The 25,488-nt window shown below is 39.8% G+C and overlaps 3 protein-coding genes across 7 annotated transcripts; 2 read left to right on the forward strand and 1 right to left on the reverse strand.

The window, feature by feature from the left end:
- The first annotated feature begins 3,114 nt into the window (after nt 1-3,114).
- On the forward strand, nt 3,115-8,901 carry dcun1d2a (DCN1, defective in cullin neddylation 1, domain containing 2a). Of its 3 annotated transcripts, none has more exons than XM_082507736.1 (7): nt 3,115-3,195; nt 4,771-4,987; nt 5,125-5,293; nt 5,611-5,741; nt 5,831-5,913; nt 7,372-7,468; nt 7,558-8,901. In XM_082507736.1, the coding sequence occupies exons 1-7, from the start codon at nt 3,193-3,195 to the stop codon at nt 7,635-7,637; spliced, it is 780 nt and encodes a 259-aa protein (XP_082363862.1). In that variant the 5' UTR covers nt 3,115-3,192; the 3' UTR covers nt 7,638-8,901. The 3 variants fall into 3 exon arrangements, with proteins under 3 accessions (XP_082363862.1, XP_082363863.1, XP_082363861.1); XM_082507737.1 differs by lacking the exon at nt 3,115-3,195 and adding an exon at nt 3,202-3,818; XM_082507735.1 differs by lacking the exon at nt 3,115-3,195 and having other exon boundaries at nt 4,328-4,987.
- A 1,939-nt stretch (nt 8,902-10,840) lies between these two features.
- On the forward strand, nt 10,841-14,512 carry LOC309690217 (growth hormone-regulated TBC protein 1-A-like). 2 transcript variants are annotated; one of them, XM_082507139.1, is made up of 8 exons: nt 10,841-11,107; nt 11,623-11,771; nt 11,867-12,025; nt 12,116-12,240; nt 12,491-12,587; nt 13,182-13,354; nt 13,447-13,632; nt 13,903-14,512. In XM_082507139.1, exons 1-8 carry the CDS (start codon nt 11,046-11,048, stop codon nt 14,002-14,004), a joined length of 1,053 nt encoding a protein of 350 aa, XP_082363265.1. In that variant the 5' UTR covers nt 10,841-11,045; the 3' UTR covers nt 14,005-14,512. The 2 variants fall into 2 exon arrangements, with proteins under 2 accessions (XP_082363265.1, XP_082363266.1); XM_082507140.1 differs by having other exon boundaries at nt 11,626-11,771.
- Nucleotides 14,513-17,077: 2,565 nt separating this feature from the next.
- Nucleotides 17,078-24,389, reverse strand: lamp1b (lysosomal associated membrane protein 1b). Of its 2 annotated transcripts, XM_082508771.1 has the most exons (7): nt 24,292-24,389; nt 23,978-24,075; nt 22,270-22,445; nt 22,051-22,179; nt 21,863-21,929; nt 19,944-20,111; nt 17,078-19,859 (listed from the first exon to the last, which is right to left on the reverse strand). In XM_082508771.1, the coding sequence occupies exons 2-7, from the start codon at nt 24,036-24,038 to the stop codon at nt 19,720-19,722; spliced, it is 741 nt and encodes a 246-aa protein (XP_082364897.1). In that variant the 5' UTR covers nt 24,039-24,075; nt 24,292-24,389; the 3' UTR covers nt 17,078-19,719. The 2 variants fall into 2 exon arrangements, with proteins under 2 accessions (XP_082364897.1, XP_082364896.1); XM_082508770.1 differs by having other exon boundaries at nt 23,978-24,358.
- Between the last annotated feature and the right edge of the window lie 1,099 nt (nt 24,390-25,488).

Here is a 25,488-nt window from a genome sequence, read left to right on the forward strand (position 1 = left end):
TTTAACACAAAGTTAGTTAATCTCCAGGGATGCAAATCTGTTCAGTTAGGAAGCCATGAGTCATTGTGAAACAATTTCACCTGATTTGGTGCAAATAACAGTGATAGCAAGTGCACTGGAGAGGTCTTAACACTCACTTTTGTCACTGTTAGTGAGCCATCGTACAAATGCAGGAGATTTTCTTTGCCCCCCCCCCCCCCCCCCCACACACACACACACACACATATGAATTTGAATACAATCCACTCACAAAGGACTACAACATACATTTGTAGTGTGAAGGTGGTTCAATTCCAAAATATCATTTAAATGCAAAATAGCTCTTGAGAACTATCAAAATAGCATTTTCTTTCTCTTGCCAAATTCTCAATAACTAATTTATAACAGTTAAAAATAGTTATAAATCCACTTTTTTTCTTGTTTTGATTTTGTTCATCATCAACTTATATTATATATTAAAGAAGAGTCATTACGCACTGCAACCCTATGTGCAGCCTAAACAGTGAGTGACTTGACAAAAAATCAGTGACACGATTGAGCTCCGTGGTTAGATGAAAGGTCAGTTCTCTGTGATATATTTTGTATTTTTCCAGTCTTTTCTGACTAGATTGTGTCATTCCAACCAATGCAAACCTTGATATTTATATTACCAAAATAGAAATTAATTTAAAAGTTTAATTCCTTTGTTTATATCTCTATATTTATTCTTGACTTTCACAGTCAACTATCAGCTTACATCCTTTTCTGAGAAAACTCTAATATCAGCACTGATTTGCAGTCCTGTTACTGTACATATAAAACAAACATTTCAAACATGTTAAAAAATATATAAGATATTATATAAAGATAAACAACATTTCTGTGTAGTCCTGAGTATTTATTTGTCAGATGTATGACATAATCTACAAATAAAAGTAATACATCCGTTCAACCCCGTTATCTTGTGCAGGCCTGTTACTCTCATTTAACCCTGTTACCATACAATTTTTTTTTAATAAAGTAGTCACAAATGTTTTTCTTCGCTCATAAGGGTTTAATCGTTTGCCTTTCTTTGCTTGAATTATCATATGAGTTGTGTATTTGTAACTCTTGAAAAGCTGGGCAAGGTAAACTTTCTCCATCCATAGATTCATCTATCCATCCATCCATCCATTCATTTTCTTATGTGTATCTGGCACCAGGTTGTGGGGGCAACAGCCTAAGCAAAACTCCCTTTCCCTAGTTACCTTTTCCACCTTTTCCGGGGGAACACCAAGGCCTTGGTGTTCTTTGCAGAATTGTTTTAATTCAGCGACGTTGGAGGGTTTCAGAGCATTAATGGCATGTTTAAGGTCATCACAAAGAATCTCAATCGGCTTTAAGCCCGGACTTTGACTAGGTCACTCCAAAAACGTTTTTGGATGTTGTCTTTTTTGTTTGTTTGGGGGGTGGATCGTTGTCCTGATGCATAAACCAATCCTCTGATATCATTTTTTTTTTTTTTTGAAATCCTGTATTAGTTTTATGTCAGATGTAATGGGACTCAAACATTCCAATAAGTGGAACTTTTGTCTTGTCAGTCCACAGAATATTTTCCAAAAAGTCTTAGGGATCATCAAGATGGGGTTTTTTTTGGCAAATGTGAGACTAGCCTTTGTGATCTTTTAGGTCAGCAGTTTTTTTCTCCTTGGTATTTTTCTGAATTAACTTTAGTAATTAGTTCTTCTTGAGGCTTCATTCCTACAAGACTGTGTGTTTTTCCTTCCCACTCTCACCAAGCACTTGCTCAAAGTGTGCACTTGCTTTGATTTTTGAGGTTTCTCTTTATTATTGTAGGGTCTTTACAATGTAAAGCACCTTGAGGTGATTGATGTTGAATGTTGAAGTTATGCAAATCTTACTGTTGAATCATAAACCTTAACTGAGACAAGTGAGGCCAGCAGTTCTTTAGAGGTTGTCCTGGGTTATTTTGTAACCTCCTAGATGAGTCGTTAATGCAGTCTTGGAGTAAATTTGGTAGGCCGGCTACTTCTGGGAAGGCTTGCCACTGTTCCAGGTTTTCTTCTTTTATGCATAATGGCTTTCACCATGGTTCATTGGAGTCCTAAAGCTCTAGAAATTACCTTGTAACCCCTTCCAGACTGATGGATGTCACTGAATTTGTTTCTTATCTGTTCTGGAGTTTCTTTAAATGGTTGCATGATGTTTTGATGTTTGAGGTCTTTTACCCTACTTTACTTTGTCACACAGGTTTTATTTACGTGATTTCTTGATTCAATAGGTCTGGGATGCGACTTGTATTAAAAATATTTAAACTTTACTATTCCAAAGCTAGTTATCTTATTCAGTAAACACTGTAAGCATAACCCAATACATTTCCAAAGCACTACAAACAATACTCTAGATTTTTTTCTTGCTAATATAGCCATATTCATTAATGGTTGCTATCAAAATAGGTCTTTTTCACAATAACCACTTTGACATCTCATACCACAATAAGCATGTAAGTGTTAAACTCAATTATAACCCTGTTATATTCAGTCTATCAGTCGTTCTAGTGAGCTGGCAAGCACAATAAACCCTGACCCTTCTAAATGGAGCAGTGCCATGATGAATGTTATTACACCTGTGCTTACCCTGCAATGGCATTTCAGAAAGGCTGCTCTGACTTTTTTTTTTTTTTTGAGGCTTTGGGTCACCTAACAATCTTGGATGTCTACAACAGTCGTTGTTTTAATGCAGTTTAAATAAATTTCTTCGGTCAGCTGTTCATATGTCTGCCACTAACAGAGCAAGGCAGGTGTGATGTGCCGTGAAGGAGGATTACTGATGCTGTGTTTTACAGTGTGTATTGTGTTGCGGATGGTGTGTGAGGATGTTGGCAGTCAACAAGTGTGTGTCTGTGTGTGTAGCGGGTGAAGGGTGGGGTTGAGTTTTATTTTTAACAGTGCTGAATGCAGTTTTGAGGGAGTTTTCCTGTTTGTGTATTACACTTGGTATAACATCGTATTTGAAAGTGTCGTTTTAACTCTCTTTGCGCGACAAATACTTGCACAAGCCCATATTTTCTAATCAAATAAGCGCAAATAATGCAAATATCAAACGGAGCCTTTACCGCAGACCTCATCTTTTTTATGCAATCCGGCGACTTCCGCGCATGCGTATAATGAACGACAGTCGGACTACCAAACTGGTCAAACAGCGGGTGTAAAAATGGTAGGTAACCAAAATAAACACAAACCCAGGCATTGGATTTAATGCCAGTAAGGTTTGCTTACAAGACTATTGTCGTGGTATTAAAGTACATGATGTGTCGCGTTTTGGCAAGCGTACAGTGGCCATTTACTCGTGTTCGTTGCTATTACAGGGAAGGTCAGTTGGATATTTTAAGAGCAGCTAGCATTAGCTACACGTCCCTTTTTGGCAGTCTGGTAACTTCGGCTGTGAGCAGGTCAGCCGCTGGACCTCAAAGACACACACACACAGGGCCGTTTGAGTTAAGTCCCGGCTAACGCGTAACCACAATGACAGTCTGTTCCCGTGATATTAACCCCATCGTTAATGTCAGAGAGAGAGGCTAACTCAGCTAACGTTAGCCAGTGCAAGTTACTAGCTGGTGTTTGTGAAGACAATGCTAACCCAACGTTACCCTCCTGTAACAGAACAATAATCCGTGCTGCCAGAGCAGCAAACCGGGACAGACACATGACTTCATACATCGTTATTGACTACATCAGTAATGGAGTTATTAGCAGCTCGGTGAACTCAGGTTGAGGACATGCTGATCTTCAGTGAGGTGTTCAGACGCTGCAGCTAGTTGGAGGACATGGCATAGGATGGTGATTTTTTATTTATTTATTTTTTGCAAAAATAGACAGAACTGTTTAAAAGCTTTTCTAACCTTTTGGATCAGAATACAGCATCACAAATATTAGGTAGACTTGTCCTCAAACGGTCCACAATCCCAAACTTATTCGTTTTATTTTCATAGTAGAAATTAGACTTTGGAGCTGCTAAAATAACTTTTGGCAATTTTTTCTTTTAGATTTATGGCTTTAATGATTGATTGCTGGTTAATTTCTGCTGGAGAGGAGATGGTAGTTGCACACTAGCACAAGTATCTCTGGAAAGGTTTGGTCTAAGATATGATAAAAACTTGTTATATGGCTGTCTATAATTCAGTGGTGTATTATTCTAAATGAACATTACTGATTTTAGCCAAGAGAAGTGCACACTGAGTAATTTCTTTTGTTCCTCTGTCCATAATGAATTAAAATCACCTTATAAGTATTTATGTAATGAAAGTGCACTCTATATTTTTATGTAAGGGGTATTTGTTGAGTATTTCTGGTGGGGGGCGGCTTGTGTTTCACTCCAGACTTGTTGCACCTCTGGGTCCTTGTGATGGCATCCTATGTCCCTACTCATGTTACAAGTATGAATGTAGTTATCTGAGGGGCCCTCCAAGGTACAGCATGTGCTTTGAGAATCCATAACAACCCCTTTCAGAAAAACCCACCTTGTTTTTGGAAAGGACGTCATTACTACCAGCGCGTCTTGTCTCAAAATTTGTAGCGCGTTTGTCGGCGTGACTGACTAACCTTTTGAAATATGTGCCGGAGTATTCCTGAGCGTGTCCCAGTCTTTCTTCCTGTTGCCTGAATGCCTGTGGAGTTTTATGTTTCGCTGTGTGTTTTTGTCTGTGTGTCGCTCTGCATTTGTGTGGTTCTGTCTGTACTGACTGGTTTGATTGCACCGGTGCCTGACAGCCCCTGTCCTGTACTTGTACAGCATAAGCTGAAGTCTTCGCAGAGGGACAAGGTACGGCAGTTCATGTCCTTCACACAGGCTGGGGAGAAAACGGCCGTGTACTGTCTCACACAGAATGACTGGAAACTAGAAGTTGCTACAGACAACTATTTTCAGAATCCAGAGCTTTACTGTAAGGAATCCATGAAAACCTCAGTAGACCGTAAGAAGCTGGAACAGCTCTACAATCGCTACAAAGGCAAGTAGGATCTTAAAATACAGTGTTTAAGGCTGTAATTTTGTTTACAAGAACAGTGTAAAGATCCTTATTCCAGAAGAGTTACAGACACTGCTTGCTTGAGTATTTCGAGTGAAACTGTGTTTTTGTCTTGATAGATCCCCAGGATGAGAATAAGATTGGTATTGATGGGATCCAGCAGTTTTGTGACGACCTCTCACTGGATCCAGCCAGCATCTCTGTGCTGGTTATTGCGTGGAAGTTTCGTGCCGCCACTCAGTGTGAGTTCACCAAGAAGGAGTTTATGGATGGAATGACCGAGCTGGGGTGAGTGTTGACATGAACGGCACGTGACACGCTCTAAAGTGGGACAAAAACACTCTTACTGAAGTATCTACGCATGGCGGTTCTCTTAGTGTTGCTCCAGGGAGGGAAGGCTGTCTATTTATACATCCGCCCACAGCCTGGGTATACTGTGTCTTCGTGGAACGACTCAATGAAACAGTTGCAGTGTTTTGACTTTTGAGGCTCAGGTGTCCGAGTAGGCTTTCAGGGCACTGAATGTTAGAACAGTTTTGTTTGTCCATGTGTTGTGATTTGTGTATGTGCTGCTTATATTTTCTTTTCTTTTCTTTTTTTTCTAGGTGTGACAGTCCAGAAAAACTGAAGGCACTTTTGCCAAGATTAGAACAAGAGCTAAAAGATAGTGGAAAGTTCAAGGACTTCTATCAATTCACCTTTAACTTTGCCAAAAATCCTGGCCAGAAGGGTCTCGGTAAGTTCACGGATTGTGACCTAACAATAGATTTTTGACTAATATTATAGATTCACAAACATCTGAACAAAGTTGTCTCATTTGTGTAGATTTGGAGATGGCCGTAGCCTACTGGAACCTGGTCCTTTCGGGACGATTTAAATTCCTCGATCTTTGGAATAGATTCCTTTTGGTGAGTCAAAGGAGTAAAACTGGGCACGATGGACCCTGAATTTTTGCTTATTAAGAAATCCGTAATGTTGATTTTTATTGGCAGGCGCAGTGTTTGGATATTTGGGGCATTATTTAAAAAAAAAAAAGTGCAAATTATTTTTTATTTTTGTTTGTTTTTACACTGATGTATGTATACAGATTTTAAATGTGAGGAAGGAGCTGTGTTCTAAGAGCTGAGATACTACTACTGGTATTTTTAAGAGAAAAAGGTCAGGTGATGTCCTCATTACACCTAAAAAGGTGTTCACTTTTCCCCAAAAAGTCACCAAGATTGTAATTCTTTTTAAACCTTTTTAAGTGGCATTTTATTTGCTCCAGAATAAAATGTGTGTGTGTTTTTTTTGTTTGTTTTTTTAAATCAGTTAGCCAAACTTTAAGCCATTTTAATCCTCTAATTAAGGAGGAATCCATTCTAGAGGCCTGGGCCATTATTCCGTTAGATACCTACGTGATCACAAAAACTAGTGGGCAAAACCAGATTGTTTCCACCAACCCTGCACTTTTCAAGAATCTTAGTCCGAAGCAGGTGTAAAAGTCCAAATTCAGACCATTTCTGCCGACAGCTTAGTCAACACAGCACATTACATTAAAGTACCAGTGGCGTAATGTTTGAGGCAAACAGACATTTAGATGTCAGAGTTATTCAGATAACATAAGCAGGCTGCTGCCAGGGGGGTGATTGAGTGGTTTCAACTTGTAGGAGTTATCTTTTTGAACATACTGAAGAGCTGTACCATGACTTGCAGTTTTTTGTTTGGTTTTTTGGACCACAAGCCTGCAGCTGTCCGACAAAACTACACCCACTCTGGCAACTTAAACAGTTATATACTGCTAATAAAAATCTGCCTAGCTGTGCTGGTTTGAAGGGATTTCTTTTCAAAGAAACATCTTTGTTTGGTTTTTCCACTTTTCTTTGCATCGTTTCATTAACAGAGGCTGTCTGAGTTAGTGTATGATTTATTGTGCTCGTTATTTCTTTCCTAGCTCTCTTATTGCTTGTTATAAAGTTGGACTTGGCCGTCTGTGTGTTCTTGCGCTGCCTGCACAGCTCTTAATTTTCTTATTTCTGTGTCAGTAATGGCAATTTTGTTTACTTTGATCCTCCAAATCTACTCCAAAGCAGAACTGACAAATTAGGCGGACATCAGGAGAATGTTACAGATTTTTTTCTTTTATTGAGTGTAAAGTCCAGTCTCAAGACTGCTTTTCAGAAATACTGACTTAGGTGTTTGGACCAGGCTTAGCAAAGTACAGTTGGTGCAACCTGTCCCTGGTGTTTTGGTTGAAACAGAACTCTAGAATTCAGTCCATCAGTTATTTACAGTGACAAAAAAATCTATTATTAAAGATGGAAGGAAATGAAAACATGTGAAGCTGTTTCTGTACCTGTGAATTTACCAGGACTCGTTCGTTTCAGGAACACCATAAACGATCTATCCCAAAGGACACATGGAACTTGTTGTTGGACTTTGGCAACATGATAGCAGACGACATGTCAAACTATGATGAGGAAGGTGAGCCGGCACAATCGATAATACATGCTTCATATTTAGCTCTCGTCCATCACTGTGACACTAACGATATTTCGATGTTTCTCACCCAGGAGCTTGGCCAGTCCTTATAGATGATTTTGTGGAATTCGCTCGACCAATTGTAACAGGATCAAAACGCAAAACTCTCTAAATCTAATCCCGACTCTGGAAAACCAGAACATTGTTTCTTTTACAGTGACTTGATAGTTTTTTTTAAGACTTGTACAAAAGAGAAAAAAAAAAAGAAAATTGTAGACTTCAGAGTGAAAACCGAAGCACTTGAAACTGTCAGGAAACCACCTTTCAGGGAGCTGAGTATAAACTACGAGAACAACTGGCCACGTTTTCTGCCCTCTTGAGTCTGAGGCGTCATATGGACATTGCCAGATTCTCAGTATCCTGGATGCCCCTGTGCTCTGCTCCAGGAGGAGCACTACAGCCCCCATAGGTGGGCATAGACACAGCACTGAGAGGAGGTTCACTGGCTGCGTGTACTCTGAATGGACTGGAGAAGCTGTGTGTTTTAAGATTCTTCCTAGTCAACCGTGTCTCAAAGCTCTGAGTGACTGTGCAAAGTTCCCATGTCTTATTGTCTTATTCTAACCTTGGGACAGAGTGCTCACTACACCAGCACCAACAGAACTGTTGCAGTTTTTACTGTACATACTGTATCTATTGGGACAGTTTACAAAGAGAGCTATATGAAGAATAATATAAATATGTTCAATTTATAAATACAAAAGATGATTGTTTTATGTACAGTAAATGCTAAGTTCTCTAACGGGATGCCTCAATATTGTGGATGATATGCTGTTGGTTAAATTGTTAGGTGGCTCTGTTAAGTCATGGAATTGTGAGCTTCTCATCAAAAGCATGTTGAAACACATTTTACGTCACCCCTGGCTGGTTACACCAATACATTTTCACTAAAGTAAAGGCAGTACTTTAATTTAGATCATGGATATTGGGTTGTGTTGTCTGAATAATCTCAGTGGGGAGTGGGTCTTGAATCCTAAATGTCACATAGTCGACTTTCTTTCAGAAGCAATTTTGTTTTTTATCAATTCATCACTTTGATGCGTTTTTTATGCTTAAACAACTGTTTAGCAGCACTTGAGAGAAATTCTGAAATTAGGAAACGACTGACCTTTAGGATTGCATGGCACATATCTGTGTGTTTAGGCAGTGCAAAGCCCTTAATACAGAAATCAGGACACTAAAGAGGGCGACAACAGGACGACAAAGTAAGCCTTAAGATTAAAAATCTGTCTGTTTGATATTTGTATTTCTGTTTAACCCCATCTGTTCAGTGTTCCTGAAGGTAGTGAAAAATAGAAAATATTGTTGATACATCGTGTAAGTAGCCTAATATTGTTCATTTACGAAAGATGAATAAAGCATGAGTTTTTCCATAATGATGTGTGTATTTAGCTCTTTTGCTGCTGATGAGAAATATGACGCTTAATATCACAGATACAAAAAACAACTGCTAAAGAGTACAAAAAAGCACAGTTACAGCGAAGGCAAGTCGACACTGAGGGGGGGGGAAATGTTTGGAAATACCAGAAAACTGCTTCTCATTTAATATTTTCTGTTTTTCTGGTAATTCTCTATAAACTCAAGACATGATTGTGTAGGTCAGCAGTTTTTCAGACTAGCCTGTCTGCCACATTCAAAGTCACTTAAATCACCGTTCATCCCCATTCTGATGCTTTGATTAAGCTTTATCAGGTCACCTTGACCTTATCTACATAACTAAATGCACGGAGTTCCTGCCACGTGATTGGCTGATTAGATATTTCTGTTAACAAGCAGTTGAAGTGGCGTTCTCTTGTGTGGCATCATCTGCTTTGGGATCATATGCAACTCATGCACAACGCTGACTTCTAGAGGCAAGTCACATTTATGTTTGTAGGTTGAATTATTTAAGCTACCCTCATAGGTCAATCAAATGTATTCAAGTATCATTAAAATACTTTTTCACCAGAAGTAATTCAACTCCAGCAAAGTTTCTTTTAGGGCTAATATGGCTTAAGGGTTCATCTATTTATTTCCAGGGATCATCTTTGTAAATAATTAGAAAGTAAAAGCTCTGTTAATAACTGCAGTACTCCTATAAGTTTCTGACTAAAAATAAGTGAAATAGGAAGGTACAACAATGTTGTTTCAGAGGAGATAAATCCAGATTACTTTCATAATATGATTCCACAAAACAGTACACATGACTGTTTTTTTTTTTTAAATCTGTTTGCAGTTAAACTAATTGTATGGCGCATATATTGTTAAGAGTACTCCGTGTGGAGTGCCACTATAGCTCAACTGGTTGCGCTGAGGGCTAGTGACCTGGGTTTGAGTCCACTTTGAGCCTTTCTCCGTCACTCTATGCACTGTACTACCCACCAAAGGGTGAGACAATTAAGCTAAAAACAGAGTGTGGAGTGTAGACCAAAACTGTGTATAAAAGATGGCTGTAACCCCCCCATAAAATCACCCACTGGTTTATAAAGTCCTGTTTTGGGGCCTTGAGGATGAGCATTCTTGGTGTTTTAAAATCACAGGCGGTGAGTGACACTGCACGCTCATACTGTAGTAACTAATGCAGCCACGCGCTAAAGTGTTCACTGTTTTATTTACCAGTTTTGAGTCTATTTGGGACTAGAGTGTACAAACGAGTCAGTTTGTGTTAAAACTGAGACTTAAAAGTGTCATATGAGAACATGAACCTACCAGTGGGCTTACTGAGGTCATAAAAGAAGAATGCAGGTATAAGGCACTTCAGCATTTCAGGTCATTTTTCAGACCTGGAGGCTACATCCATCCCCATCTTTTTTAGTCTTTTGTTTAAACTTTATTAAACTTTATAACACAGGACATGGCCATACAACACGAAAAATATGCCAAGTTAAAATTAACAGAATGGAAAGGCATGTGTCCATCTTATATATACAGTCTTTTATATCAGGCTTTTTAGATGCCAGCTGTCTGTGTGTTTGTCAAAAATAATGTTGAAGTAAGGTGAGACTGATCCACAGTAATGCTGTCTAATAATTCATTACTTCGGGCTACACGTTTCAGAACACGATGTATTCCAAATATAAAATATTGGCTAAGTCCACCTATCATCTCTGTGTTAATAATATGTCTGCCAAACAGATCAGCTTTGAAACACTGGAAATTTGGGTCTGGCTCCAAATCACTTTAAAGAAATAACAAATTTACCTGCTGCAGGAAATTAATAAAATGTTGGAATTACAGCCAGCAGAGGACATAAGAGCAAACACCACAGTGTCTCTTCCTCCAACTGTTTTGTGTGCGAACAGAAGTACACGCCTGTGGCTGTTACCTGTGGGTTTCTTCATACTAGCTCCTCCTCTCAGCAGTGGCTGCTGTAAGGTGAGCCACAGGAAACTCAGACCGCTTTGTTATTTACCTTGACAGCAGCTGGTTCTTTTCCAGGGAATAAAAATGGAATAAGCTTCCTGCTCCCAGTTGTTTTTTTCTTTTTCTTTTCTTTTTTTCTGCTTTCTTGGACTACTTTACCTTTAGCACATGAGACACAATGGATGGGGAAATGAAAGGAAATGCTATGCAGGCTCTGGCCGATTATGATGACAGTGACAGGTAAGCTTTGTTTGTTTCATTGCGTTTTAAAAAGTTCATTTTCTCTTTTCTTGTTTCTTTTTTTATCTGTTTTGTTGTCGGCCTGTGTTATTTAGTCAGCATATCTGCCTGCAGCTTCCTCACTGGCAACCTTTTCTTGTTTTTACAACATCTTTCTTCCTCTTCAGCTTTTTGTATTTCCACTTCACATTTCATCTTATAACGTGTAAATCTACCATTAAAGTTTGTCACCTGTTGGCTTTTAAGGGACAGGAGCTTGTCAGAGTTTTTACATTTTTCTCCTTGCTCCCCTAAGAAGTAATTTAACACTTAACTATTCATCCAGCTGGAGCATTTGATCACTCAGCTACAGAAACCCTACCCAGTGGAGGCAGTTTTAGAGTCTGCCATCACTGAATAGGAGAATGAAAGAAGGGAGGGGAGCAAGCAGGTCCACCGGCAATCCTGATTTCACAGCGTGTATGAGTGTTATGTGTAGACCTTCACTGGTGGAGAACTGTGTGAATTTGTCCCAGCAGGATTGACGCCTACGGTTTTGAGAGACGTGGCGATTTCGACTCCTACAAGGAGATGATGAATCAGTATGTAGATGTCCTCAACAGGAGGTCCATGAGATGGTCAAAGCTCCTTCAGGAGAAGCCTCATGTGGAGAAGAACTTCACAGGTACAAAAACAAAAGACACCTCCATGGGTTTTGTTTGCTTGTTCGTTCCAGCTCTCTGGTCGTGTGATGGGTAATAATAAAACATGTTTTGGCAGTGAAGAGGTTTGTTCGTAAAGGTGTGCCTAATGAGCACCGTGCCAGGATCTGGATGGCGGCTAGTGGTGCCCAGGAACAGCTGGAGAGTAAGCCGGGTTATTACCAGTCTCTGCTGGACATGGAGCATGACACCAAGCTGAAAGAAACCATTCACACAGGTGCACCAAAACTGTCGCAGCATACAGCATGCTCTTTCAATGCTTAAATTATGTCCCAATAATTCACTCACTCTTTCTGCTTTTTAAAAGATATGCACAGGACCTTTCCTGACAACATCCTGTTCAAGAGCAAAGCAGAGCCAGGCATGCAGAAGGCTCTGTTCAATGTGCTGCTGGCCTACGGACACCATAATCCTACAGTGGGCTACTGTCAGGTGAAGAAAATGCAGTCAGCGACAAGCTCTGACTCTCCCTCTATCTAAGATCATGTCTGTTTACCTAAAGATCAGGGCTGGCTACTTCCTTATTTAACCAATACATGTGTAGGATTTTCCGTCTTAACCTTCATCTGTTAGCTCTTATATCGGTCAGTGCACTTATTCAATGTAAAACCTGGCATACTGTATGCACACACAGCAGGAGTTCTTATTCTAAGCGATCCACAGCATGCTCTTTCGTTTTTAGGGCATGAACTTCATTGCAGGCTACCTCATGATCATCACGAAAGACGAAGAGAAATCCTTCTGGCTTATGGATGCACTGGTGGGCAGGATACTCCCAGGTAAGGTGACAGTTAACGTCGGCTTCCTTTCAGAGCTCTTTTTTTTGTTTTTGTTTACCCCACAGCAAACATCCCCTACCCTGCACTGTTGCTCCATAGGTTAAACCAGTTCCACTTTAGAGATGCAGGGTTTTCAGTGTTCGTGTCGAGGGCCAGCGGCAGCCTCAGCTAACATTTTGCAACCACAACAAAGGAAACGTACAGCAAAATGTCAAGGCGGCAGAGAACGAGACCAAAGATGCGCTTCTCTTCTTTTTCTTTTTTTTTAAGTTCTCATAGCGCCTTCCTAAACTGACACTCGGTTTATAAAAATTTGAGATCTTTTATAAAACAATGCTCCAGACCATCATTATTTATTTCGGTTCAGTTTATTAAGCAGCAAATTAACTGTGAGCATGTGAGTCTGTTTTTCTGAGGTACTGGGGATAAAATAATAATCAGTTAGCCTGATCTTTTCCTTAAGGAGGGCTGTTAAATAAATAAATGTAATTCAAAGTTTACATAATAATAAATATTATCTATAATAAATAAATGCACTACAATGGCTTTCAATTGTGCAAAAGAAAAGGAGGAATTCATCTGAATGTGTTGCAGACTACTACACCCCGGCCATGTTGGGTCTGAAGACTGACCAGGAGGTCCTTGGTGAGCTGGTTAAGGTCAAAGCTCCTGCAGTAGGACAGCTCATGGCCCAGTACCCTGGCATATGGACGCTGGTGGTGTCTCGCTGGTTTATCTGCCTCTACATCGATGTACTCCCTATCGAGGTGAGGCAAAAGCTGCGCTTTAGTGGAGGGGTCAAACTAGAAGCATGTGGCGATCATTTAACTGACATCCACCTTCTGTCTTATTCTTGCAGACTGTTCTGCGGGTCTGGGATTGTCTTTTCTACGAGGGATCCAAAGTACTTTTCCGCGTGGCTCTTACTCTCATACTTCACCACCAGGCAGAGATCCTGAGAGCGCGCTCTTTGCCTGACGTGTGCGAATGCTTCAAACAGATCACTTCTGGGGCTTTCACTCTAGACTGCCACACCTTTATGCAGGTGAGATTGCCAAATACAATGACGGTTAGGAAGGGGCCAGAGAAAAATGACACTACTTATGGTCATAAAACATCTTTTTTTAAAGAATACTTCCCGAAAAAGAAAAACAATTCATGGGGAAGTGCTACATTTCAGCTATTCTAACTTCACCAGTCCATGAGACTGTGCAGAAGATAATCTGTTAAAAGTATTTACACAGTTTTAATTGTAGTTTTTATTTTTATTTTGAGTAGAAAAAAGCCTAAGCACTCCTTAAATGTTCCTTTGCAGAAGATCTTTACGGAACCTAAGAGTCTGTCGATGTCGACTGTTGATAAACTGAGAGAGAAATGCAGACAACAAATTCTCAAGGAGGAATCAGGACAGCCATGAGGTTCAGGACACTTTCCCCTTATACTGGATTTAATAAAACAAAAGCTCAGGCAGCGTAAGTAACACTGTACAGTCAGGAACTGTATGAAACATACATGTTGGTGACTCTTCTGGTTACTTCTGTGATTTATACTTTGTTACACTCTAATCTGGCAGACTGGGTATCTAAATATGAAGGCTTATGCTTCTGAGGCTTTTCTTTTGATTTTGACTCCAATCTTTCACCTACTATATTTGCTGCTATATATACAGAAGTACATTAAGATCATAACACCGCACCAAACAGCATTTACATGTGTATTTTCTAAAAACACTTTTGCTTTGGTGATTATGGACGGATCACTTATTTTTACTGTGAATACTTTGTTCTGTCTCTTGCCTTTAGGACTGTTTACAAGAGAACGTAAAGCTGAAGGGTCACGCTTTTAATGTGGTGGTTTCTGTTTAAATTTATGGAGCTCAGTCTCATTTTTCACTTTTTGTTGTAAAATAAAACCCATTAACTTACCCCATCTGCTTCCTCACTTTGCTGAATGCTTCTGCTAAATGGTAGCATCAGTATTATTTGTGTGTGTCAGTCATGAATTCAGGCATAGTCTACAAAGCTATTAAAGTTATATGCTCACCAGCCACTTTAGTAAGTACACGTTGCAATGAGTGGGATTTCATGGTACAGATTCATAAAAGTCATGGAAAGATTTTGGTCCATATTGAATGATAGCACAAAACAGTTGCTGCAGATTTTTCAGCAGCGACTGTCGGATTTGTGAATCTCGTGTTCCACCACAGCCATTGAACCACTGAGAGAAGTAAGGATGGATAAATGTTTTCTTGTTGTTTAGTGTGAACTCTGATCCTACCATCTGAGTGTCACAGCAGAAACAGGAAACATTTTTCCAGTCTTCTAATGTTCAGCTCCAGTGACCACATGTAATTATAACCTGTTGCCTTTTTTTTAGCTGGCAGGAGTGGCACTTGGTGTGATCTTGGTGCGTGTTAAGGGATACTTCTCTTCTGTTATTTGCATTACTGCTGCCTTCCTGCCAGCTTGAAGCAGCCTGGGCATTCTACCAAGGCACTATAACACATTCAGAGTTGTTCTTATCACCGTCCTTCCCCATTCTGATGCTCAGTTTGAACTTTGGCAGGTCATCTCGACCATGTCTGCATGCCTGAATGACAGTTGCTGCCACACAATTCGCTGATTAGATATTTCCATTAACGAGCAGTTGAATGAGTTTATCTAATTAAGTGGTCAGTGAGTGCAAGTCTACAAATGCTGTGTTGGACAAATTACCTCAGTGATACAGATAATGTTGTTCATTTTAGCTCACAGTGCTTTGTTTCTGTTATAAATAGATAATCAGTTACTATAACTGGAAACTGTGATCTGCAATCTTTTACTAAATGCGATAGAAGATCTGAAATCTGCAGAGGCATACACTGACCCTTTTTCTAGGCCATAATTAGGGCTGTGCGATATGACCAAAATCTCATATCCCGATATAAGAATTCTATCGTCACTAACGATATAAATCACAGAAATGTAACATTTTCTGTAAATTCTGTGAATGTCGGACAGCTCGTCTTTCGGGAAGTGTTTCCAGCTGCGCGTCATGTAGCTGGAGTCCAGTGTTTTAACCGATGCATGAAACTATACATTTTTAGACATAAGTTGTAAAGGCCGCTGTTTTCTTTGTGAGTATTTATTACACGGCGTGCTGCGGGGAAAAGCCTGTTCTAACGTTTGAGTCTAAGGTTTATTTTTTAGCACCTGGCGGCTCTTTTTTAAATTCTCATCCGTAAATAATCTGCTCTTTCACGTGATTCAGTTTATTTTGAAAGGTCTCAACAGGATCTTGAGCTTTATTGTGAAAGGTTTATGTGGAACATAAACAAGCGGACACGCGATACTGTTACCGTCGTTGTTGCTAACCACAACGCAAACAAACAGGCGCTTGTCCATCTGTAGTGTGGTTCTATTAAATATAAGGGAAAGAGAGAACTTTAAGAAATTAATATAGACACTACAGTGACCATCAAAACGATGAAAAAATATTGCCGTAAACAGTTTATTTTGCGACACCACGAAACAAACGATAACGTAAAATGAAATGATAGACGTTTTTATATCGTCATCCGATATATATCATTATATGAACAGCCCTAGCCATAATAGTCTGTAAACTATCATAAAGTACAATAAGTAAATATTCAAATGCAAAATGAATGTAGATAATACAGATAAACAACTTTTGAAATTAAAATGCAAACTATAGAATAGCTGATGTTAGTAAACCCAAATTCCCAACAGCTATGGATAAGACTGTGAGAAGGTGGCTCTGCTATAAAAAAAAAAAGTTTCCAAACAAGTTGGGGCGCTATGTAAATAAAAACCAAACGCAAATGATGTGCAAATGATCTGAACACCATAATTTATCAAAAATATTAGAAAGACATCAAACGTGACACTGGTGGATTTTACACCATTATGGCACACCCACCTTTACTGGACACAGGGTTGTAAAAGTACCTCTTTGTAACTGTTTTACATTTCCTCATGTTCCCATTGCATCACATAACCCGGTTTTGTATCCCTTTTTCAGTCATTTTGTGCCTTATAGGATGTGTTGTATCCTCCATGACCACACCCTGCAGATCCAGTCTCTGCATGGACTGATGCAAATTTGCTGTTTCCAAGTGACATTTACATTATTTAGTCAACACGTGCGTTGTAACAGGCTCCCTGTTGCTCGGGGACTGCTTTGACAGTCAAACACCATGTTCATTTAACTTCCCTTAACCTCCCACTCTTTACTCGCAGGTATGAACTTGGCTATTTGCTTTGTTCTTTTAACTTTATTCAAATGTCAAAACTGTGGTTAAAACACAGTGAATATGTTTGTATTCTCTAAAAAAATGATATTGGAATTTAGTCTTTGATGGTATTCAATACCTTCCTTGTCAAATAATGAACATCTGCTTCTAAGGAGCCCAAACAAATAAAAACCCAACAGGGAACAGGTTTGTCTGCTAACAAACAGCATGAAGGCAAAACAAAGAGTCAGATGGCCTCATTCATCACTTTTATTGACCTCTCCTTAAAAAAAAATGTTCAGACGAATCTAATAAAACTTTATTAAATAACTACATGAGTATTAACATGAGGGAGGGAGAAAAAAAACAAACACAAAAACACAAATTATCTGTGCTTTTTCCTACTATATCGAACAATGCATATTTATGGTAGTAACAGTACACGAAGGCTACGGGAGACACAAACATGTCTCAGTTATGGCAGCACAGTGTGGGTGAGTGAGCGAGTTCCTGTGTGATATTAGCATTACTTGAATCCCATCCATGTTACAGCTGGGAAGGCACTGATGAACACTGACCAGAGCACTTTGGCCTTTTTAATAATGACACGGGGCTGTTTCTCAGGACTGCAGTTAAACTGCTTTTCTTTCAGGAACCAACATCCCAAGCAAAACAAAACCATCTCTGTAGGAATTTTGTTAAGTTCCTACAGAGATGTTTAGGCTTTGGGCTTCATTTAAACCAACAATGCTGTTAGATCCTGTTTTGGTTGTGTTGTAACGACAGAATTCATAGGAGTGACTATCAGCCTTGTGGGAAATAAACTTTTTTTGTTGCTTTTGTGTCAACTGTTTCTTTATCTACACAGTAAATATACACTAGTCAGCCACAACTTTAAAACCAGATATCTAACATGGCACGTCCCCCTTGCGCCACCAAAATAGAGTCAGTGGCACTGACGCTGAGTAGGTCATCTGTTAAGCGGGAGATCGCTGATTCAATCTCTGGGCAATCCTCAGGCCAGATGCTGAACCCTGAGTTTCTCAGACTGGGAGTGTGTGTTAGGTTAGATTAAAAAGTGCTTTGTCATAGAAAAAAAAAGCACTCCTATGAATGTGTGTGAATGGCTGAATGAGGTTTGTAGTAGGAAGCACTTTGAGAGCTCAAATTCAGTAGCAAAGAACTATATAAGTATCAGATCATTTACTATTGACTGCTGGGACACTGACATGGTAACAGATGTGCATTTCTGGCATATCTGTTTGGGCTTTGGGGAGCTTGAGGGCCAGGTCAACACCTTTGGCACTTTGTCATGTTCCTCAAGCCATTCGTGAAATGTTTCTAGAGTGTAGTCTGGTGAATTGTTCTGCAGGGAGATGCAGATGCTATCCTGGTTTGTGCTGAATTTCCAGTAAGGTTTATGCTGCAGATTAAAGTAACATCGACACAAACTGTCTTGACTTCAGTTGAAGGCAGCTGGATTTTCTTTTTTAGCTCTAAGGGTTCCTTTTTTAGTACTTGATCAGAAGTCAACTATGACTCTCCACCAGCTTTTAGAAATGAAGAAGCTTCAAAGTCACTGCAAAAGAAATCCAGTTGCCTTTAACTCAAGCTACAGAGACTTCCACGTGACTTGTAGTGCCCAACCCTTCCCAGCAGAATACTGCACTGAAATTAAATAAACATCACGGTTCACTTCAGCTGCCAGTGGTTTTGATGCTGTGGCTGGTCAGTGCAAAGCTATAGCCAAAGACTGCATGTTGATTAAGAACGGAAGCAAGAGGAGAAGGTACTGAAGGTAACAAAGGTCAGTGTTTTAATGCTCCCCCTTTTGAACAGCGGTGCGTGCCGGAAACGATATCACAACCATTGGCCCCTGCCGCCATTTTGTTGTCGTTGCACATTGCGACGAGATTTAAAAGTGGTGACCTCGTGCGAAAAACTTTCAGGAAAATCCTTGCTTTCGGTTTTGACGTTTTCTCTTTCAATATCAGCGCTTATGTCGCGGTATTGTGAGTGGTGACAGTTGCCATTCAGGAAAATACTGCAAAGGCTACCTGTGCCTTAACGGCCGCAACACATGAAGTGACCAACTCATCCAATGTAAAAATAATACACAGGTAGTTTACAGTGAGAGTACGAGTCTGGCCAGTCTGTCCATTTCCACAAGCTGAATGAAACTAAAACTGACTCACAACAGAAAACATGCTGTGTGTCCGAAAGAGGGAGTGAAAAGCTTTGAAACACTAACCCTGCTTAAAAAAAGAAAGTTAATTCTAAAATGCATCTTAGAGCTACAAGAGGACTCCTCACACATCCTTTTTAGGATTAGGTTATTGTGTTTCTAAATATGTTCTTTCAAACGTGCATACAGCTTGCAGGTAAATAATCAGTTCAGTTCTCAACTGTCGGACGTAGTTTAAGTATAACTGGCAGAAATATTCCCTTTGTAACAGCAAACCTCATTTTATGCTGGACCAATAAAAATGGTCATTCCATAACAGACAAACCCCAGTTTCTAAATCCCCAAATCCCTCAAAATTCCTTTCATAGAAATCATAAATAGCAACTCGAGGACTATAATTGATCCTCTGCAAACATGCATCCCCTCCTTTACATAGTACCAGTGAGAAGTTGGCCTCATTTCATTACAATCTTCTAAATAATTCCCTTTTTTAAGAAAGAGCGGGTCAGTTCAGAAAGCACATATGAACCTCAACAAGGTGATAATAATTAGTGTTACTTATGAGGGCAAAGAACAGCACAGACACACAGAGGCAGGGAGAGAAACATGGAGGGGAAGAGGGGCGAGCTTCAAGTCTCGAAAGACAGTGGTTAATTTTCAGGTAGGGTAGGGCCGCGTTCAGGCCTCTGACAACATGTGAGTAAGGAGTGACCTCAGATGCTCTGGTAGCCAGCATGGCTCCTCTTCCTCCCAATGAGGTAGGCCAAGAGCACGATGGCAACGAGCCCCGCTAAAGCTGCTCCGACTACAATGGGGATCAACATGTCATCTTCATCCAGCTGGCATTCCTCAGCTGATAGACAGAAAAGGACACGTGAGAAAGGACAAGGAGGAGATGATGTGTTTTGATCACACTCTACTAGGCGGAAGTGTTTACCTGCTCCAAACTGATCTCCTTTAACGGCGAAAGGCTGCACCTGCAACTGGAAGGTGTTGATGGACAAATTCTGGACCACGTTTAGAGTTTGCTCGTCACGGCAGTAGTACGAGTACCCCACGGTTCCCCGCAGGTAGTCCAGACTGCTGTTATGGCCTGAAATATGCTCTAAAGCAGAAAACAGAATGGACATGAGAAGTGTATCAAGTGCGAAAACAGATTCATATAAGAAGGGAAAAAAATGATTATGAGAGAGAAATTTAAATGAACTACATGTTAATAAAGTTCAGATTCGGTGTGTTTGTTGATCGGTTATCTTCTGGTAAATGAAATTTAAATCAATAAAGTGTGTCTTACAGTTTGAGGTAAGCCCACAATGCTTAAACCTGCCCGCATTTTCTGCATGACCTGCAAATGTGTCAGTGCACGGAAACACTACAGTTTCAGTTTCACTGTGACTTTAACACAAAGATAAGGACTTAATTTTGCATACTGCTTTTTTCCAACTTCACCATAATTACTACAAAACTACAACCTGTAGTCTGTTGTAATGTATGTGACCTCAGTAAACAATGAATTAAGAGACACCACAGCAGAACAACATTCTCGCTAATCTGAGCGATGAAAGCTGCTTTAAATTCACTGAAGAGAGCCAGTTTACAGCTCCATTTTTTTTTTTGTGGACTCTGCTAAAGTAGCTTTCTGTGACTCACATTTCAAAATCATTCTTAGTTATTTTATACTATGTCTTGGCGCTTCCCTTCAATTCATCATCTGTCTGAAACAAGGCATTTTTTAATTCCCACTGTCGCCAAGTGCTTGCTCATAAGGATTCATCTGATTGTTGGGGTTTCTTCCTGAATACTGTAGGGTCTTCATCTTGCAGTATAAAGCACCTTGACAGTGCAGGTGACTGAGGTGACCACTGTTGTAATTTGGTGCTATTACAATAAAACTGAACTAAACTACAAATGAATCCAATTGAATCCACTTGAAGTGTGACAGACTTCAAGTGGTACCGATTGATGATCAAAAACAATTCTACTGTCAACTGCATGACCAATATCATAACATCTGTCAGCACGCAGTGCGCTTGTGAAAAACAATATTTATAAATGGCTATTGAAACACAATTGTGCTCCGTTGTTGCACTGGGAAATGTGCGGTGTGCAGCTCAGGAGCAAAGAAATCCGGCTAATTTGTTTAATCTGAACAAACACCAAACAAACGTGAACTCTGACCGCTGTGACAACTGCCTACGTCACCAAAAGAAACAAGGTGTCCAGCCGGTATCTGGGAGACAAGGAAAAAGTTGTTATCTGTGTCTGAATTCACTGAATTAGTTCACATGCATCCAAGGTGATGCTACAGAAAGAAACCTCTTTCATAGAAATGGATTCCCATCCAAGCACACACACTCAGTGTGTATTTTAAAACTTGAGCAGCTTGGTGTAGGTGAGCAATACAAGAAAACAGCAATGCTTTGTTGTGCTTTGCTGCAAATAACTCAGATCTAAGAAAATCCTTGATGTATTGATGAAAAGAGGTACAGAATACACACTGACATTTGAACCATTTAAACCCCGCCTATATTGCTATGTCCACTGCACTTCCCTCGAACCAATGAGCAAGTGCAATGAACGCTGTGTCCATTTTGGAAGCACCTTTACACCATGATGCGGCTTGGTCTGACATCAATGCAAATGCATTTTCAATGTGTTTTAGTCGGCTTCAGATCCCATCACAATATTACTGATTAGACAAGGACCTGAGCAACACATGACCACTCACACCTAGTTTATACATATACATGTGTGTGTGGACTACACTGAAGAGTAGGTCACAAAATAGGTTGCACACATGTTCATTAATCAGATACAGACTACCTGGATACAACCTAAGAAGTCGAGGAGCCTCACCTTTCATGTCCGGCCAGGCCGCTGACACGTTCACTTCACTTAAGTGGTACTTGTTGGATGTGGAGTTCTAGTGGAAAAAACAAAAGCACAGCCAAGTGAGCGCCACTGCATTAGAGCAGGTTAACTTCAAGCTCCAGCTGCCATCTAGTGGCTTCTTTAGGAAGTACATGATGAAAACAGAAACTCACCATTGTGAAGACAAAAATGAGGTTGGTTTTAACAGCATCCACTGTGAGCTGCAGGGACGCGATCTCAGAATCACATGATCCAGAGTGCTTTGTCAAATTGGGTTGTAAGTTCATCACATCCTGGACAACCTGTAAAGAAAATCATGAAATGTTATTTGTCCAAATACTTTTAACCTGCGGCATTCGCCTATCAGTTACGTGCGGGTTTTATTGCGGCACCTTTTTCTGGGAGGTGGAGTTGTATGAAATGTTGAGCTGGAGGCCCATGTATGCCATTAAACAGATGGTGCCGTTATTCGTGAGGTTGTAGTGTCCTCTTTCAGGTCTTCCGGGTTCTTTGTGTGGTGCGGGAGTGGGCGGGGCAACAGTAGCAAAGCCCTGGTGCAGGACAGTCACTGCAAAACACAATCGTTTACAAGTCAAAGACTACAAAGCTTCAAAATGTCCAAAACTAAAAATAAATATGAGATAAACATTGATATTAATAGTATGCAGTAAATAAAAAGGGCCCACAGTCAATTTTCACCTTGTGCCATTACTTGAATCAATTTTGGTGCCATCGAATACAACTTTTTTGTTTTTAAGTGTTCCATATAGCCTAAGTGTTCCAAAAAGCCTCTATGTGTGAACACATGGCTACATGTTTAGGACTACTTTGTTTTCCCCAATTACTCACCGAATCAGATGGTTTACAAATGAAAAGGTAGAAATTTGACCCATCAATGAGCTGATAATAAAAGGAAAAGAGTAGCCTCCCACATCAAAAGATTATTCTAGCAACTTCAAATCTGAGACAGAAAATTAAAAAGGAGTTGAGTGGGAAGTAAAAAGGGCTTGAGCTCAGTTATTTTCTTCTCAAATTAATGTGTGGATTATGTTGAATATTAATTTTCTTGTTCTATCCAACCAACAGGCAAAACTCTGAAACAACATGAATGCAGTGGTTGATTCGGCTTTTAAAGTATAATATTAAACTAGTACGTGTGATTTTAAAAAAGAACTATCATAAATTAAAGTTTTGAGACTTTAAGAGTGTCTTCTGTTTATGGTGTATGGCTTTATTTTAACTTCAGTGTGCATCATTTGCCTTTTCAGTGCTTTTTCCTCATTCATCTGCCAAGCTTGGAAAGGTTATTTGCATTTACTGTAAACCATGACTATCAAGAACATCCTTAAACAACTGGTTTGGGTTCAAATGCGCTGTATACAAGTACGAAGTTGGAAATTCCAACCTCCTGGTTTGGCCGGCATGGAGTACTTGACGAAGGTACTTTCATCTGCTCCCTCAAGGGGGGACTACAGCAAATTCAGCAAATATTCAACTCAAAAAGAACTTAAGCACTGGACCGTTTTATGTGTCCTAACCCATTTTAAATTTTATGTGTATGTAATTACTAGCACACACACACACACACACACACACACATACATATATAAACTTAAAAATCGCCACTAAAGAAAACCTCAAAAACTGACAACATTGTAAAACCAGAACGTGAAGCCTCATAGTAAATCTAAACACCCCCTTACATACAATAACTGATCACCCATAACCATAATCATTCATCTTTACACCTAATTTGGTGTAAGCTTCTTTTTAGGCACAAATGCTGTATGTATGTGCCCTAGATTTCCTTGGTACTAGACAAAGAACAGGTAATAAGGAAGAAAACACCCAAACGACGCTTCAGCACATTCGTTGTCATCTATTTTCGCAGCATAAGGCGGCACTCAAGTTCGTTTAAGTGTTTAAAACGCTGATTTTACCACAGCAACACTTTAATTATTTAGTTAAACCAATAAGTTTTAGACCATTAGCGTGTAGCGTTAGCAGCGTTGGTGTAAACGTTGGAGTCCTGCTAATTTCAGATCTTCGGATTTTGTAATCTTGTTGCTAATGTGAACTAAACCGAAACAAAATACTCACCGAAAATGAGGAGTGGCGTTACTCCCACAAACCATGACTGGACACGACAGATTTGCACCATGTTTCTGTTGTTTCCCTCGGGATGGCTCAGCACTTGTCTGCGCGAAATCACAGAAGCACAACAACAAACAGGGCGCAGGGAGTTAGCTAATGTTAGCAGTCGCTGGGCTAGCTCGGCTAATGTTAGCGTCACAACAACGGCAAGAAAACAGACGAAAGTCTCGCGAGCTTATCTGGAGCAATGACAAAGCGCTTCTCTTGAAAACAAAACCCTCAACGGCTTCTGGCTACGTAATTCCAACTTGCTTCTTTACCTGCTAGGTCTGCGGTTAACTGCTCTCGCCTTCAACACTTAACAAAAACACTGGCACGATCATGTGACACGAGTGTTCAGAAACACCCAGAAAGTCACGTGTTTTCTAATGCAGCCCCACACAACCTGTTTATTTCTCGAACAGAAGACTTAACTTAAGGGTCGATACATGTTTTTCACATCTGTGTAACAGATAGCTCTTGGTTTAAGGTAACGTATCTATAATAAAATATACATTTAAAGCAACCATTCCGTGTTTAAAATTCTACTTTGGTGCAGAAGGAGAACATCATCACCCTGAAGCATTTAAAAAAAATAGTCAAGTTCGTTTATTTATACACAGTGCTGTGAAAAACTATTTGCCCCTTTCCTGATTCCTAGGTTTTTTTTTTAAGTTAATTCGTTATTTACGTAGTTATTTGTCACACATGTTTCAGATCATCAAACTAATTTTGATATTAGACAAAGAAAGATAAATACAAAAGCAGTTTTAAATGATAATTTAATTTATTAAGGGAAAGAAGCTATTCAAACCTACCCAGCATATATGAGAAAGCAATTCACCCAACCTTTGTTAAAACATGATTTAAGTGTGATTGATGACTTTTTTTTTGGAAAGCAGTCTTCCATTTCACTGATCTCATGCAAGCCTCATTGCTGCCAGACCTGCTGAATCAATCATCCCTTAAACAGAACCTGTTTGACAAAGTGAAGTAGGTTAAAAGATGTCAAAAAGCAATGCACATAAGAACATAAAGAAACAGCTCAGAAACAAGTCCCTGACACCTATCTGTCTGGAAAGGGTCACAAAGCTATTTAAGTTTTTGGACTGCAGTGAATCATGGTGTGAGACCTGTTATCAACAAATGGAGAAAACTTGGAACAGTGGTGAACCCTCTCAGGAGTGACTGGTCTACCAAAATTACTACAAGACCACATTGGTGACTTGTCTAGGAGGTCACAAAAAGCTCAGAATAACAATTTAAGAACCGCAGGCCTCACATGTCTCAATTACTGTCAGAGTTCATGATTCAACAATAAGAAAAAGCCTGGGTAAAATGGCATTGGGAGTGATCTATGGTTAAAACCACCGCTGACCAAAAAGAGCATAAAGGCTCCTCTCACAGTTGCCAAAAATCATCTTGATGATCAAAGACTTTTGGGAAAACATTTTGGAAACTGACAAGATCCCCCCCAA

The sequence above is a fragment of the Aulonocara stuartgranti genome (assembly GCF_965226115.1).
Source record: "Aulonocara stuartgranti genome assembly, chromosome: 16".
Lineage (NCBI taxonomy): Eukaryota > Metazoa > Chordata > Actinopteri > Cichliformes > Cichlidae > Aulonocara > Aulonocara stuartgranti.

Bases quoted from the DNA above. Each gene is read 5' to 3' on its own strand.
- dcun1d2a (XM_082507735.1), top strand. From the start codon at position 4,642: ATGCCTGTGGAGTTTTATGTTTCGCTGTGTGTTTTTGTCTGTGTGTCG. The intron at 5,914-7,371 runs GTGAGTCAAAGG...CGTTCGTTTCAG, and splicing joins TTTGGAATAGATTCCTTTTG to GAACACCATAAACGATCTAT. The intron at 7,469-7,557 runs GTGAGCCGGCAC...TTTCTCACCCAG, and splicing joins GTCAAACTATGATGAGGAAG to GAGCTTGGCCAGTCCTTATA.
- LOC309690217 (XM_082507139.1), top strand. From the start codon at position 11,046: ATGGATGGGGAAATGAAAGGAAATGCTATGCAGGCTCTGGCCGATTAT. The intron at 12,588-13,181 runs GTAAGGTGACAG...AATGTGTTGCAG, and splicing joins GGTGGGCAGGATACTCCCAG to ACTACTACACCCCGGCCATG. The intron at 13,633-13,902 runs GTGAGATTGCCA...GTTCCTTTGCAG, and splicing joins ACTGCCACACCTTTATGCAG to AAGATCTTTACGGAACCTAA.
- lamp1b (XM_082508771.1), bottom strand. From the start codon at position 24,038: ATGGTGCAAATCTGTCGTGTCCAGTCATGGTTTGTGGGAGTAACGCCA. The intron at 22,446-23,977 runs GTGAGTATTTTG...TGTGTTTTGCAG, and splicing joins AACGCCACTCCTCATTTTCG to TGACTGTCCTGCACCAGGGC. The intron at 20,112-21,862 runs GTGAGGCTCCTC...TTTCTGCTTTAG, and splicing joins GGCCTGGCCGGACATGAAAG to AGCATATTTCAGGCCATAAC.